Source organism: Pristis pectinata, chromosome 27, assembly GCF_009764475.1.
Source record: "Pristis pectinata isolate sPriPec2 chromosome 27, sPriPec2.1.pri, whole genome shotgun sequence".
NCBI classification, from domain to species: Eukaryota; Metazoa; Chordata; class Chondrichthyes; order Rhinopristiformes; family Pristidae; genus Pristis; species Pristis pectinata.
The window spans coordinates 14825292-14839335 of NC_067431.1; the positions used below are offsets into that span (position 1 = coordinate 14825292).

Consider the following 14044-nt stretch of genomic DNA (forward strand, 5'->3'; position numbering starts at 1 on the left):
TCCTCTTATGATTCAACAGCCTGAATGTTTACTAAAAGGATTTAGACAGGTACATGGATAGGAAAGGTTTAGAGGGATAAGGACCAAATGCAGGTAAATGGGACTAGCTCAGGTAAGCAACTTGGTCAGTATGGACGAGTTGGGCCAAAGGGCCTGTTTCTGTGATGTATAACTCTATGATTCTGTAACATGCAATAGTTTCCAAACAGACCCAGCATTTACAGCTTCCATTTTAACCAAATTGATGATGGCTGCCAGAATGTGATCAGAGAAAATTCTACTCCATGATGCTATAGGCGGGAATGGATTAATCAGTTTGAGTTTACCTTAAGCACCAGTCGAGCAGGGCTAGATTGTCCCATGGTACCTAGAGCATTGTAAGGCATGCAGGTGTAAGAACCAAGAGCTTCTTCTGTGGATTCTTCCAGTGCAATGGTCCCATCATTCAGCAAATGCCAACCATGAAACTGCCAGAAAAAGTTACTGTAAATGAGCAAAACTGACCAACTATGATACAATCAGAACATCCTACTAAAGTGGCATTTTAATCAATAATGTTTTACTGGGTAGAGTTTGAATCAAAAGCAAAATACAGCAGGTGCTGGCAATAAGAAATAGTAGCAGAACATTCTGGAAATACTCAGCAGGTTAAGCAGCATCTGTGGAGTGAGAAACAGAGTTAAATATTTCAGGTTAACGATCTGAAACAATTTAAAACCATTTTTAAATTGGATGCACATACTAATATGGTAGGGATGTTGTATTTATATTTTTATAATTTTGTATAATTTATGTTGCTAATTTATGGTTTTTTTTGCAAATGTTGTGTATCTGATACCATGCAAGTAAGGTTTTCATTGCACCTGTGCATACATGTACTTGTGCAAATGACAGTAAACTCAACTTTGACTTTGGTATGATGGAGTGTATTGTTCTTTCAGTTTAACGGCAGGACTTTCTCAGTAAGCTTTGCTCACTGCAGTATAAAAATTATCAAGTGCTCCTTGGTTCAGTTGGAAGCATGCTCACTTCTGGTCAAACCCCACCGCAGGACCTGAGTACATTATCTGAGCTGACACTTCAAACGAGACATTAAGCTGAAATCCGATCTGTTTCAGGTGGACAAGAAAGATCCCTTGGCACCTTTATTGCAGAGCAGCAAATTCACAAGGTGTCCAAAATCTGCCACTAAACACCAGAGAAGCTGGTGAATAGGTTATTTATCTTACTGTGAGTGAAAAGGTCCTGCTATGTTACAGCATAATTGGCTGCTCGATTTCGAATTCAGATATAATTAATTGGCTGGGAAGCATCTGGAGATGTCTTGAGGAGTTACATAAAAATACAGTTCTTTCTTTCTTCCTTCCTTTGCATCTCCTTATTCCCCATCCCAACCCCACTTTAGCTGGCCAAATAATAGGACTTCGGCATGGTTGGAAGGGGATTCCTGGAGACTTTGGTCGAACAGAAACCCAACATTGTTCTTTTCTGCAACCAAAGGTGATTCAGAGAATGTTGCTTAGGTTTGTATTTTAGTTAATGGTTGTAAAGCCAAAAAATAAACACTGGGAGCTAGCAACATGCAGATTGGAAGTTCACTAAAAATATTGATTAGATTTAAATTCCATTCTCAGAATGTAGTTTGATAGCAAAGAAAATAGTTTTTTATCCCCACTTTATGGACAGGGGTTTGCGTACAGAGGAAAAACAAAACCGAAATTATTTAAAACTATGACAATTTTAAATCGGATCATGTTCTGCAACCATTTTTGTGTCATTAGATTTTGCAAAATTGCCAGTAATTGGTCCAATTTCCTACAAATTAGCTGGATTATTGCCAGTTGATTATACAGGGCAACACTATTCTCTTATCTTACTGTGATTCAGCACAATGGAAATGGGGAAATAGATTCTTAAATGTCTCAACATTTGGCAAAATGTCACTCCTTCTTCCATTGGCAACCATTAGGAATGAATACAAAGCACATGACACCAGAGCTTGATTGTTAAAACACCCTTTAGGGAGCTATCTACATTACAATGAAGTGAGATCCATGGAATAAACTGCTCTATTTCCGTTTCAGTTCTAAGGAGATTACAAAATTTTTGTTACTGGAATGGATACAATGGGCTGAATGGCCTCCTCCTGTGCCATAAATTTCACTGATTTAATCCCAAGTGAAATGCAAAAGACTTAATGAATACTGTATATTTTTAATGTGCAAAGGAGGTTTATTAATTATTCTAGGATAGATAAACATTAAGGAGCAATTTAGGTGATTATACAAACACAATTAATCACAGAATATTGGAAATTTAAGGCAGAAGGGGACTCCAATGTGTTTTTGGATAATAAAAATTCCTCACCTTTCCTCTAACCCTCCTAGCAATCAGTTTAAATATATTCCAGCTATTGATCTAATTTAATTAACGGCTACCTACTCACAGCTCATTTGTTTGCCTCATTTCTTTGGTATAACTTTCGCAATTTACAAAATGGCTTATCTATACTAACCAAAGAACAATGTTAAGTGGCATGTGGTAGCACAGAAAAAAGGTTTATATTTTGCACCCTACTGGGGAATTAAGTTGCGGAGAATTTTGCTTGGGATTTATCACTTCTCAGTTATGCCTAATGGTAGATAACATGAGCTTGTAAATGGTTACATTAGTCACTTTTCTCTTTGGAAAATTATTTAGACTGTAGCAATGTATACAATATAATATACATAAAAGTGAACATATATATTTGATAGTTGTTATCCATCCAGTCAGTAGGGGTCATGGTGCTTTTGGCACTTATTTTATGTCCCTGTTTGATCTTTGGCAGATGCCATTTTAGTTGATCTATATACGGGCTGAGTTTGAAGACATGTGCACACAGATCTGAAGAAAATAAAATAAACTTACTAATATTTGTAGTTCAGTCCCCATCTTTCATTATATTAAAATATAACAAGGGCAAAATAGCAATCCTTTGGATATTGTGCAGAACTCTGTAAATTCCTTCAAACTGCTTTGTGACATTTAAATTTGTATTTAAGAGTACAAAATAAATAGTTAACAACTGTAGAAATGAGAGTGATGGTTAGGCATAGTCATCTTACCATGCTCAACTGTTCTCTGTCTGATAACAGCAAACCATCACTAAATTCTCCTCAACAATCCGATAAACTCCAGGGATGGAACACATGAATAAGGGGAGCAAGAAACAGTGCATGAGAGGAGAGGAGGAGGAGGGAGTATATGAGGGAAGATGGGAGACAGGAAGCAAAAGGTTTAATGGAGAGGAGGGGGGATGAAAAGGCTTTATGCAAAAACTGGCCCATTATTTCAAGAGCTAATTTTAGGTAATGTTTAACATTAATATTACTGTCAAAGTGCTATCTGCAGGCATAAGAGGTACTGCTGTTAAACATTGATATTTAAAATAGTTTTTCTGATGGATGGATCCTGACAATGTAAGTTTAAATGAAATTTTGCATCCCACACAGCAATTTTAATAAAACAGATAATTGTTACCTGCTAATTGAGTGATACTAGTGATAATCAAATAATCCAAGTTTTCCAAATTAAGCATGTATCATCCGTAGTGATTTAAAGGTTTAGGAGCCAGAATTTAAAAAAATTAAAATAAAAATATATCTAGCTGCAGCTTACTTCACTGCTTAGATGTTTATTCAAGCCTTCCATCATTCAACTTTAACCTGGTTACAAAGCAACATTTGCTGGGCATAGGTTCAATTGCACCAGTTGGTCACTCTGTATGTACAAATGTTGAGAGTGAAAGTCTGTAAACTGCTTGTAACTAGAAAGCATCACAGCTAATATATTGCAGCTTGTGACCACATGAATGCCATATGGTCATTCTGTGGGCATGTCACTTTACTGTGAAAGAAAATGTGCCCTCTGTTGAGAATCAGAAGTTGTAGGTCCCTCTAGCTGACATCAGATCAATAACCAGGATCAGGGTATGGGGTCAGATTAGTGATAACGATTAGGGCTTGGGTTGGGTGTCCGATCAGGATGGGGGTCTGGGTTAGATATGTGATCAGGACTGAGATCATGTCTAAAATATGGAATGGGACCTGGGGTCAGGATTGAGGGCGCTGCACAAGGAATGATATTATTGTGTAATTTGATGAATGCCTGATTCTTTTATTGACGAACATGACTATCATCCTGTTTCAACCTGCAAGATCTTCAAAACTAAATTTCATTACACAATCTAATTTGCAGTCCCACAGCTGAGGTCGTACGCGAGTGTAACCTAGCACCTGCACCTGAACACTGTACAGTGGAATTTGGCAGGCTGCCCCAGCTGATAAAGCTTCCACAAGGAGCAAATGTAGCACACCAGCCTCTTCGCATTCTAAGATCTGCATAGACTGCTCACTGTAGCAGAACCTGACATAATTCCTGGGCAGTTTATGATCATAGCTCTTTAGAATATGAATATGAAGTAGATTTGAAGGAAATGTACACAATATTTTATTAACTTAGGTCCACGAGAAGAATAAGAGGGAAGAAACTGTGAGGATCCTGGCAAAAAGCCTTTCTAAGCTTTATCTTTATAACCTGCATTCTACAGGCTATGGTCAGGTAAACAAGTGCTTGCATCAAGATTACCATATCCTCATTTCTGTTCAAACACATTACAAACTACATCCTGTAGCAGCTCAGTTTTGACAAAGATGCAGTAAAACTACACAGTAGGATTTGGTTAATTATCACAATTCCAACCAGTGCCTGGTTGAAGGGTCACTATTGCAAAGTGCCACACCAGAGTAAAGGGAAATGCATATCAGAGTCAGACTATCTAGTATCCTGTCATAGGTAGTTGCACAGAGAGGCCAAATATTCTCCATTGGAAGAGAGGAGAAAAAGTGTCAATAGTTCTATTTTAACACACATATTAAACTTGTTCTACAGACGGTGAGAGAATATAGTACACCTCCCAAGTTTCCTCAGTTAATTTGCTTAAAAAAAAGAAAAAAACCTCAATGTAAATTCAGTCAATAACCCACAACAAGGTCGGCAATGCACTGAGATCCAAGTACATGAGTCGTCACATTATAGGAAAGATGGCCATAACTTTTTTTTAATTGATTAAAGGGATGTCAATGTCAATGCCAGCATTCATTGCCCATTCATAATTGCCCCCTGAACTGAGGAGCTGTGATAATTTGAGCATCACCGCTTTAATGATGATGGAAGATATATTTTTGAATGACATTAATTTATTTATATTTTTAAACTTAGTATTTATTTATTGTATCAAATCCCTGATTAACCAAATCAGAGTAAATTTCACTGAATTTTGAGGAAAGATCCCAGGGCCTGCAGACACAGGATCTCATACTCTGGCCTACAACATGAACCAAGGTTGTGGGCCTTAAGTCCTAGTTGTTACCTTTTCAATCCTCAGTGGTCGTCCATCTTTGGTCCACTTGACTTGGGTTGCTGGAGGATCTGCATCCACTGGGCACTTGATATATCCAGGCATTCCAACTGGCAGATAAATGATGGGAGGCATATTGACAACTCGTGCTGGATCTGAAACATAATGAACAGGTTGAAGTCAAAGCTTAAATTGGCAGCCAAATCAGTTATTGTCATGATCAGATTGTTTCTCTATGCCCTATCTTTCTTGTGCAGAGTATATGTGAAAATATCTGTAATGTCATTTCTTTTCTTCTTGGGGCAGCATGGCGATGCAGCAGTTAATGCTGCTGCCTCACAGCTCCAGGTTGGATCCTATGTGGTGCTGTCCACATGGAGATTGCACATTCTCTCCGTAACTGCATGGGTTTCCTCCTAGTGCTTCAGTTTCCTCCCATACGCTAAAGAAGTCCTTGCTAGGTTAATTGGCCACTGTAAGTGACCTATAAATGGCAAAAAAAAAGGATCAAAGTGGAGTTGATGGCACATCTGAGGCAGGATAAGTTGCAGACGTTTGGGGAAAATAAGGAGCAGAGAAATGGGACAAAAGGGATTGTTGCCTTGGGAGCCAACATGCACCCGATGGACTGAATGGCCTCTTCCTGTGTCATGTAAGATATAAGAACTTGTATGGGTAAACGATAGCGGTGGAACAAGGTTTTTTCAAAAACAATATTCATAGTTAAACTGCAGAGTTTGCATTTTAACTTTCTTCAGCTGCATCTACAGAGATATTAGTTCACACATTTGCTTTGGTATATCATATACAGGGGACTGGAAAAATGCAGGTAAAATCTCGCGAATTGTGTGCCTACTGTGAGGTTGATGAATGTTTACTTGCATGTGCAGCTGCTATGAATGTGTGGGAGTGCATTAGATTGTGAGTGAAAATTGTAAAGCAGGTCACATTATTCAGTCAAACTACTGTCACAAATTACAATTGCAAGTCAGTTATTGCAATTCAATTATGATCTCTGCTTTTCAAAGAATCTTTAAAGAATTGCATTTATGCCTTGCTATTTGAGATCAGAAGCAGTTTGTGTGAGGTGGTAGTTGCATTGGAGAGATACTGACGGTAATTTTAACTCAACTCATCTGGCAGGAAGCCCCTGGCACAATTTTTAATCTCCATTCAATATTACTTTGCCATGACTTAAATGGAGAAACAAATCTAATGTTCCTTAAAATCAGCAGAGCATGTTTCCTAACAGTTTCATGATGAGCAAATTAGGTTAAAATTAACCTAATTGTCTTTAAGAATAAGTGATGGTTATCCCATTTATCCTTTCTCAAAAGAAGCACAAGATATAGGTGCTGCTGTAATACACTATTTTGCTGAAATAGAAGCTGTTTATTCCATTTTGAGCTGTCATTCTTTATTGTGTTAAAAATAAAACATTTACCAAATCTAATATATTGCTTTTTCAAATACACCTACAAGTTAGAGAAAGTTTCTAATAAAGCAGTAACAATGCATTCTGTCATTGCAGGAGTGTTCCAGAGAATTGATGCTTCAAGGATGTTCCCAAAGTCTCCTTGGGAAAATGTAACATCTGCATCGATTCATGGGAACCCTGAGCCCTTGACTCCTCAAAATGGAGAAAGAGCATCGGGGAAGGCACTGAGCTCCTTGAGTCTGTATGGTGGGAGCATGACTAGGCCACACATAAATGATGGAAAAAGCACCCGACATCCCAAACAACCCACACACCTGCCACATCAAGCATCAACTGTTGCAGTGTCTGTGGATCCCACATAGGACTCTTCAGCTACCTCAGAAAACTGGAGTGGGAGCAAATCATTCTTGACCTTAAGGTCCTACCTACAAAGAAGGAGATAATGGGTATGTGCATTCCAAAACTTTTAGGATCCAGTAGGTTAGTCGGTAGTGACTACAATTAGTTTTATGGACTATGGGTTAGTTATGTATGCCTAGTAACCACTATCCCTGCAATTTATTTGATTAAGGATAGAGAGGTAATTTTCTGTAAATTAACAACAGATTTTTTCTGCCTATCCTTGGCACTTCATGATCAAATTGAAGGAGGCAGTGCATAAGCTGATACTTATTATGTGCCTGATGGTCTCTTCTCATTATGCTCCTACAGATAACCAGTTGGTTTCACTAACAGTAGGACTCAGTTGCTGGTGGGCATGGGCGAGTACATTATTATATTAGCTCAGTAACTGAGTGGCCAGGGATTAAGCCTGATTGACTTGACAACAGAGGAGTTTATTGTGCAGTACAGCTGTCATGTTAAAGCCTTTATAATCATGTGGGAACTTTGAAGGCAAATCGATAACTATTCTCAAGGGCTTTGACTTTGGTCATTTGGTGAGTTGTAGGGCATTTCATTGTGATGTATCTAATTTTAGAACAGTTCAGTTGATGATATGTCTGAAAAGGATAAGAATTGTTCTGTCAGTACAGAAGTTAATTATGTATGGAAATTTTCCCTTTTGACTTGGTGGTGGAAAACAAGCCCTGCTGCCTAGGAATCTTATGTTGGAATGAAAGTGAAATACAGAGCCTCAATATTGACAGGCAGCGTAGGGACAGCCAAGGCCATTTAATCCAGAAAATTTAGCCTTTAGAGGGGGATAAAGCTCCAGATACTGGGTTTGGATGTCAGCCAAACTGCTCTTAACTTTTGAGCTCCCTGCTGAGGAAGTAATGAGATTACAGTAAACGTTGCAGTCAGTACTTCTGTCTCTCCAGCTCATATCTATCCAATTTAGAGCAAGAGTTAAAGCTAATAAGACTTATTTATATTCTGCATTAATAAGAAATGTAATTATTTTCTTAAGGCAGACAGTGATGTTTCATTCCAAAGATTCAACAACCAATAATGAAATAAGGTTTATTTCCAGATAGAAGATCTACATTATTGTTGTTGAAAAGTAAATTGTAAGTTTGTACCTTGCTGCTTGTGTATGTGCACGTAGAGAACCTTTCAGCAAAGAAAGTTAGGCTGAAGAGCAATTGAAATACCTCAGATTCCATGCAGGAACAAAATTACCAAATGGAAGATAGCGACATACGTGATTAGGCCACTGCTACTTTACAAATTAAGTCACAGTGCAATTTTTGATTTATAGATATCGAATTACTTGTTCTAAGTAAATGTTGTAATGTCAGCTTGCCAAAGGAATGAGTAATGGATAAAGAACACCTGAATTTATGAAGATCATGGCCAGAAATATGACAAGTTTTTACATTGTGAAAGACACCACAGCTTGGTATGTTCAGGTTTGGTAGTTGGTCATTTTTATAGAAGAAGTCATTAGTGCATAGTTTATCTTTTAGACTAATGTTTGGATGGGGTTAGATTTTAGACCAGGAGGATTCCAGATTCACTTGTGCCTTTTCTAAATGTGTGCTACAAGATTGGCTGCATCTTGTTCAGGAAGTTTTAACTTATACCACTCAGGAGGTACAGAAGCCTGAAGTTCCACACCACCAGGATCAAGAACAACTACTTCCCTTCAACCATTTGGTTCTTGAAACAACTGGCAAAATCCTAATCACTACAGTTTAGCAGCACTACGACCACTTTGACCACTTTGCACTAAATTGGACTTTTTTTTGTTCTAATTGTGTTCTTTCTTGCAAAAATTGTGTATAATTTTTCTTGTGAATGCTGCTTATATGATGCCACGTGTCTGTGATGCTGCTGCAAGTAAGTGTTTCATTGCACCTGTGCATACATGTACTTGTGCATGACAATAAATTACACAAGAACATAAGAAATAGGAGCAGGAGTAGGCCATCTGGCCCGTTGAACCTGCTCCACCATTCAATAAGATCATGGCTGATCTGGCCATGGACTCAGATCCACCTATCACCCTTTTCCCCATAACCCTTAATTCCCCTACTATGCAAAAATCTATCTAACTGAGTCTTAAATATATTTAATGAGGTAGCCTCCACTGCTTCCCTGGGCAGAGAATTCCACAGGTTCACTACTCTCTGGGAAAAGCAGTTTCTCCTCATCTCCGTCCTAAATCTATTCCCCCAAATCTTGAGGCTATGTCTCCTAGTTCTAGTCTCACTTACCTGTGGAAACAACCTTCCTGCCTCTATCTTATCTATCCCTTTCATAATTTTATATGTTTCTATAAGATCTCCTCTCATTCTACTGAATTCCAGAAAGTGTAGTCCCAGGTGACACAATCTCTCCTCATAGGCTAACCCCCTCATCTCTGGAATCAACCTGCTGAACCTCCTCTGCACTGCTTCCAAAGCCAGTATATCTTTCCTCAAGTAAGGAGACCAGAACTGCATGCAGTACCCCACGTGCAGGCTCACCAGTACCCTGTACAGTTGCAGCATAACCTCCCTGCTCTTAAATTCAATTCCTCCAGCAATGAAGACCAACATTCCATTTGCTTTCTTGATAACCTGTTGCACCTGCAAACCAACCTTTTGCGATTCATGCACAAGCACTCCCAAGTCCCTCTGCACAACAGCATGCTGCAATCTTTCACCATTTAAATAATAATCTGATCTTTTATTTTTTCTTCCAAAGTGGATGACCTCACATTTACCAACATTGTACTCCATCTGCCAGACCCTTGCCCACTTACTTAACCTATCTATATCTCTCTGAAGACTCTCCACATTCTCTGCACAATTTGCTTTCCCACTCAATTTCGTGTCATTAGCAAACTTAGATACGCTACACTCGGTCCCCTCTTCCAAATTGTTAATGTATATCATGAACAGTTGCAGCACCGACTGTTCAGCATCCCGCTCACCACTGATTGCCAACCAGAGAAGCACCCATTTATCCCAACTCTCTGCCTTCTATTGGTTAACCAATCCTCTATCCATGCTGATACATTACCCCCAACTCCACGCATCCTCATTTAATGGGTAAGTCTTTTATCTGGCACCTTATCAAATGCCTTCTGGAAATCCAAGTATACGACATCCACCTGTTCCCCTCTATCCACTGCACTCATTACATCCTCAAAGAACTCCAATAAGTTTGTCAAACAGGACCTGCCCTTGCTGAATCCATGCTGTGTCTGCCAGATGGAACCATTTCTATCTGGATGTCTCGCTATTTCTTCCTTAATGATAGCTTCAAGCATTTTCCCGACTATAGATGTTAAGCTAACTGGCCTATAGTTACTTGCCTTTTGCCTGCATCCTTTATTAAACAGTGGCATGACATTTGTTGTCTTCCAATCTGCTGGGACCTGCCCAGAGTCCAGAGAATTTTGGTAAATTATCATAAGTGCATATGCAATAACTTCTGCCAATTCTTTCAGTACACTGGGATGCATCCCATCAGGACCAGGGACTTGTCTATCTTTAGACCCTCTAGTTTGCTCATCACTACCTCTTCAGTGACAGCGACTGTATCAAGGTCCTCACCTCCCATCGCATCCATAACATCTCTATTGGGCATGTTAGACATGTCCTCCACCGTGAAGACCGACATAAAATACTCGTTCAAGGTTTTGGTCATTTCCACATTACCCAATATTAATTCCCCCTTCTCATCTTCTAAGGGATCTATGTTCACTTTAGCCACCCTTTTCTGTTTTATATTATTATAAAAACTTTTACTATCTGTTCTTATATTTTGTGCTAGTTTATTTTCATTATCTATCTTCCCTTTCCTTATCGCTTGCTTAATGGTTCTTTGTTGCTTTGTAAAGTTTTCCCAATCTTACAGTTTCCATTGGCAACTTTGTATGCATGAGCTTTTAGCCTGATGCCTTCTTTTATTTCCTTAGTTATCCAAGGCTGGCTCTCCCCACTCTTACTGAACTTTCTTTCAACTGGAATATACTTTTGTTGAGTACCATGAAAAACCTCTTTGAAAGTCTTCCACTGTTCCTCAACTGTCCCACCAACTGCAGTGTGACCAACTCACTAAATGTGCTGTCCACAACATTCTCAGCATTGTGGATGCTCCAAAGTGAATCCATGCACAGCTCTAGTGCCGTCATGTAGTCTGTCAGGAGCTGCAGCTGGACTTAATTCCTGCACACGTGGTCATCAAGAGTTCCCACATTGCGCAGGAGGAGCATGACACGGGTCTGAGCTCACCCGCCATGACTAAAAAGCTTTGAGGGAAGTTAAAAATACAAAAGAAGAGTAAGAACCTACCCTCACCTTACCTTAGTGTTGCTCGCCCTCCTCACTGAAGCCCGGTATTCACCAAAGCCCACACTTAGATAACCAGCAGCACTTTGACTGGACAGCAGCCCTCTTAAAATGGCCGCTCCAAATGACTTTTGACTTTTGACTTTAACTGCCCACCAAAGATACAGCTGAATGGAAAAGTTGTCTGATGCACACTTAATCTGGGCGTGAAGGTACCACCCCAATAGATTATGATGCAATCCAAACCCCATCCTCCTTGAAAACGGCATACACAGCTTGATTAGTGGATTCAATACTTACTACACTAGACAGTTATAGGATAAATATTCTGCATCCTTCACTGTTCTTTGCTGGTCTGTAATGGATTAAAAGGATTGGACTGAAATTTCATCCACCTAAAGCTATGTATACAATGGATACTGTGGCATTAGAAGAGGTAAAGAGGCAAACGATGCTCATGGGAACTTTAGAGTGGCACAGTGTGCAACACGTAAAGCTGCTGTCTCACAGCTCCAGTGACTTACGTTCAATCCTGACCTTTGGCGCTGTATATAAATTCTCCCTGTGACCACATGAATTTCTTCTGGGTGTTCTGGTTTTCTCCCACATCCCAAAGACATGCAGGTTGGAAGGTTAATTGTCCACTGTAAAGAGCCCCTACTGTGTAGATGACAAGGAAAATCTGGGGGCAGTTGATGGGAATGAAGAGAGAATGAAAATGGGATTAGTGTAGGATTAGTGTCGATGGTTGATTGATGGGCAGCGCAGACTCAGTAAGCTAAAGGGCGTGTTTCCATGCTGTACAACTCTATGATGCATAACAGACAGAAATGAAACAATTGTTAATTAGTTTCTAAATACCCATCACATTACTTTTCAGGAAGAGGTGTCCTGATGGTTGCACAACCAGATAATAGAACATAGAATATTACAGCACAGTACAGGCCCTTCGGCCCATGATGTTGTGCCGACATCTTATCCTGCTCTAAGATTCATCTAACCCTTCCCTCCCACGTAGCCGTCCATTTCTCTATCATTCATGTGGCTATCTAAGAGTCTTTCAAACATCCCGAATGTATCTGCCCCCACAACCTCTGCTGGCAGTGAGTTCCATGCACCCACTACTCTCTGTGTAAAAAACTTACCTCTGACTGCCCCCTTAAACCTTCCTCCAATCACCTTAAAATGCCCCCTCGTGTTAGCCATTTTCGTGCTGGGAGAAAGTCTCTGACTGTGCACTTGATCGATGCCTCTTATCATCTTGTACACCTCTATCAAGTCACCTCTCATCCTCCTACTCTCCACAGAGAAAAGCCCTAGCTCACTCAACCTATCCTCATAAGACTCCAATCCAGGCAGCATCCTGGTAAACCTCCTCTGCACGCTCTCTAAAGATAAGGCATTAGAGATTCTGGAAGATGGGTGAAAGGTAGGACAGCAATTTCCTGGCCCTCAGTACAGCAGATCTGTTTTTCAAAAACAGCTGGCAAATTAAAAATATGGAGTTCAAGCATTAGCACTGTTACAAACCATCAAACTTAACAAAACTTGGTTGCCAACCCAATATTTCATGTATTGGGCCCGCCTAGTTCATTATCAAGACAGTGAAATACGTTGAGTGTAAAAGTGCAACTGGTTTTATCTCCAGTTGAGTTCAGTGCCTGTGCCCAACTCAAGCTGGTTAAGGACATAGGAGAACATGGGTCTACTGGCCACCTCATTGCATTTGATTAGTAGCAATGCACTGCACCCAAATCTAGAAATTTCAAGATTAAACATAACTTTGTTCCCAACTGTTGCACAGAATGATTGTATTACCACTTCAGAAGATGGGCACAATGTGGATTCTGCCTCCTAGCATTGTGCCAATTATAGATGGCATTCATTCCCTCCTTTCCCTCAAAGAATGACATCGCTTGTTGGGGTAGGAGGGAACTAATACCTTCAATAATTGATACCACACAAGCTGGTTACATGGTTCTCTTGGATCGAATAATTTCCTACCCTCGTTAATACCTTATATCTGATTGGCTTCCACGTCAGAATTCGAATGTACACATTTTTCATCTTAATAGATGTACTTTGACCTGCTTTCATTTTGGTTTTGTATGCAGAGACCATCTCAAATGTGTGTAGGCAAGCTGTGCTTGCACAATTTCAGATGCATCCCAAAATTAAATCACAAGCTAATAATATAGCAGCTGGCTTTAATAGCGACCTGGCTGGTTATTAAACCCAGAGTAACAATCAATCAAAGCCACAGCAGATCTCACTTAAATTTTTACTTAATCTGCTTTCATATGCTGGAGATGAAAGGGTAACCAATAGCAGCCAAAATTCAAGATGAACTTTGACTATTTTGCAGAGAGTATAATTTGTGTGTAAAAATCTCTCTGGTACTGTGTTCAGGGATTGTCACCCGAGAGGGCAATAACCAGACCTTCATGCTCTTTCACTCCTCTCACATTGTCTTAGTAGGAT

General features: G+C 39.7%; 1 protein-coding gene across 1 annotated transcript in view; it reads right to left on the reverse strand.

Annotated features, from left to right (window-relative positions):
- The window catches only part of LOC127583746 (protein turtle homolog B-like), a 553788-nt gene that overhangs the window by 94270 nt on the left and 445474 nt on the right, over positions 1-14044 (reverse strand). The window contains 2 exon segments of the mRNA XM_052040046.1: positions 327-467; positions 5414-5556. Coding sequence (XP_051896006.1) covers positions 327-467; positions 5414-5556 — 284 coding nt within the window.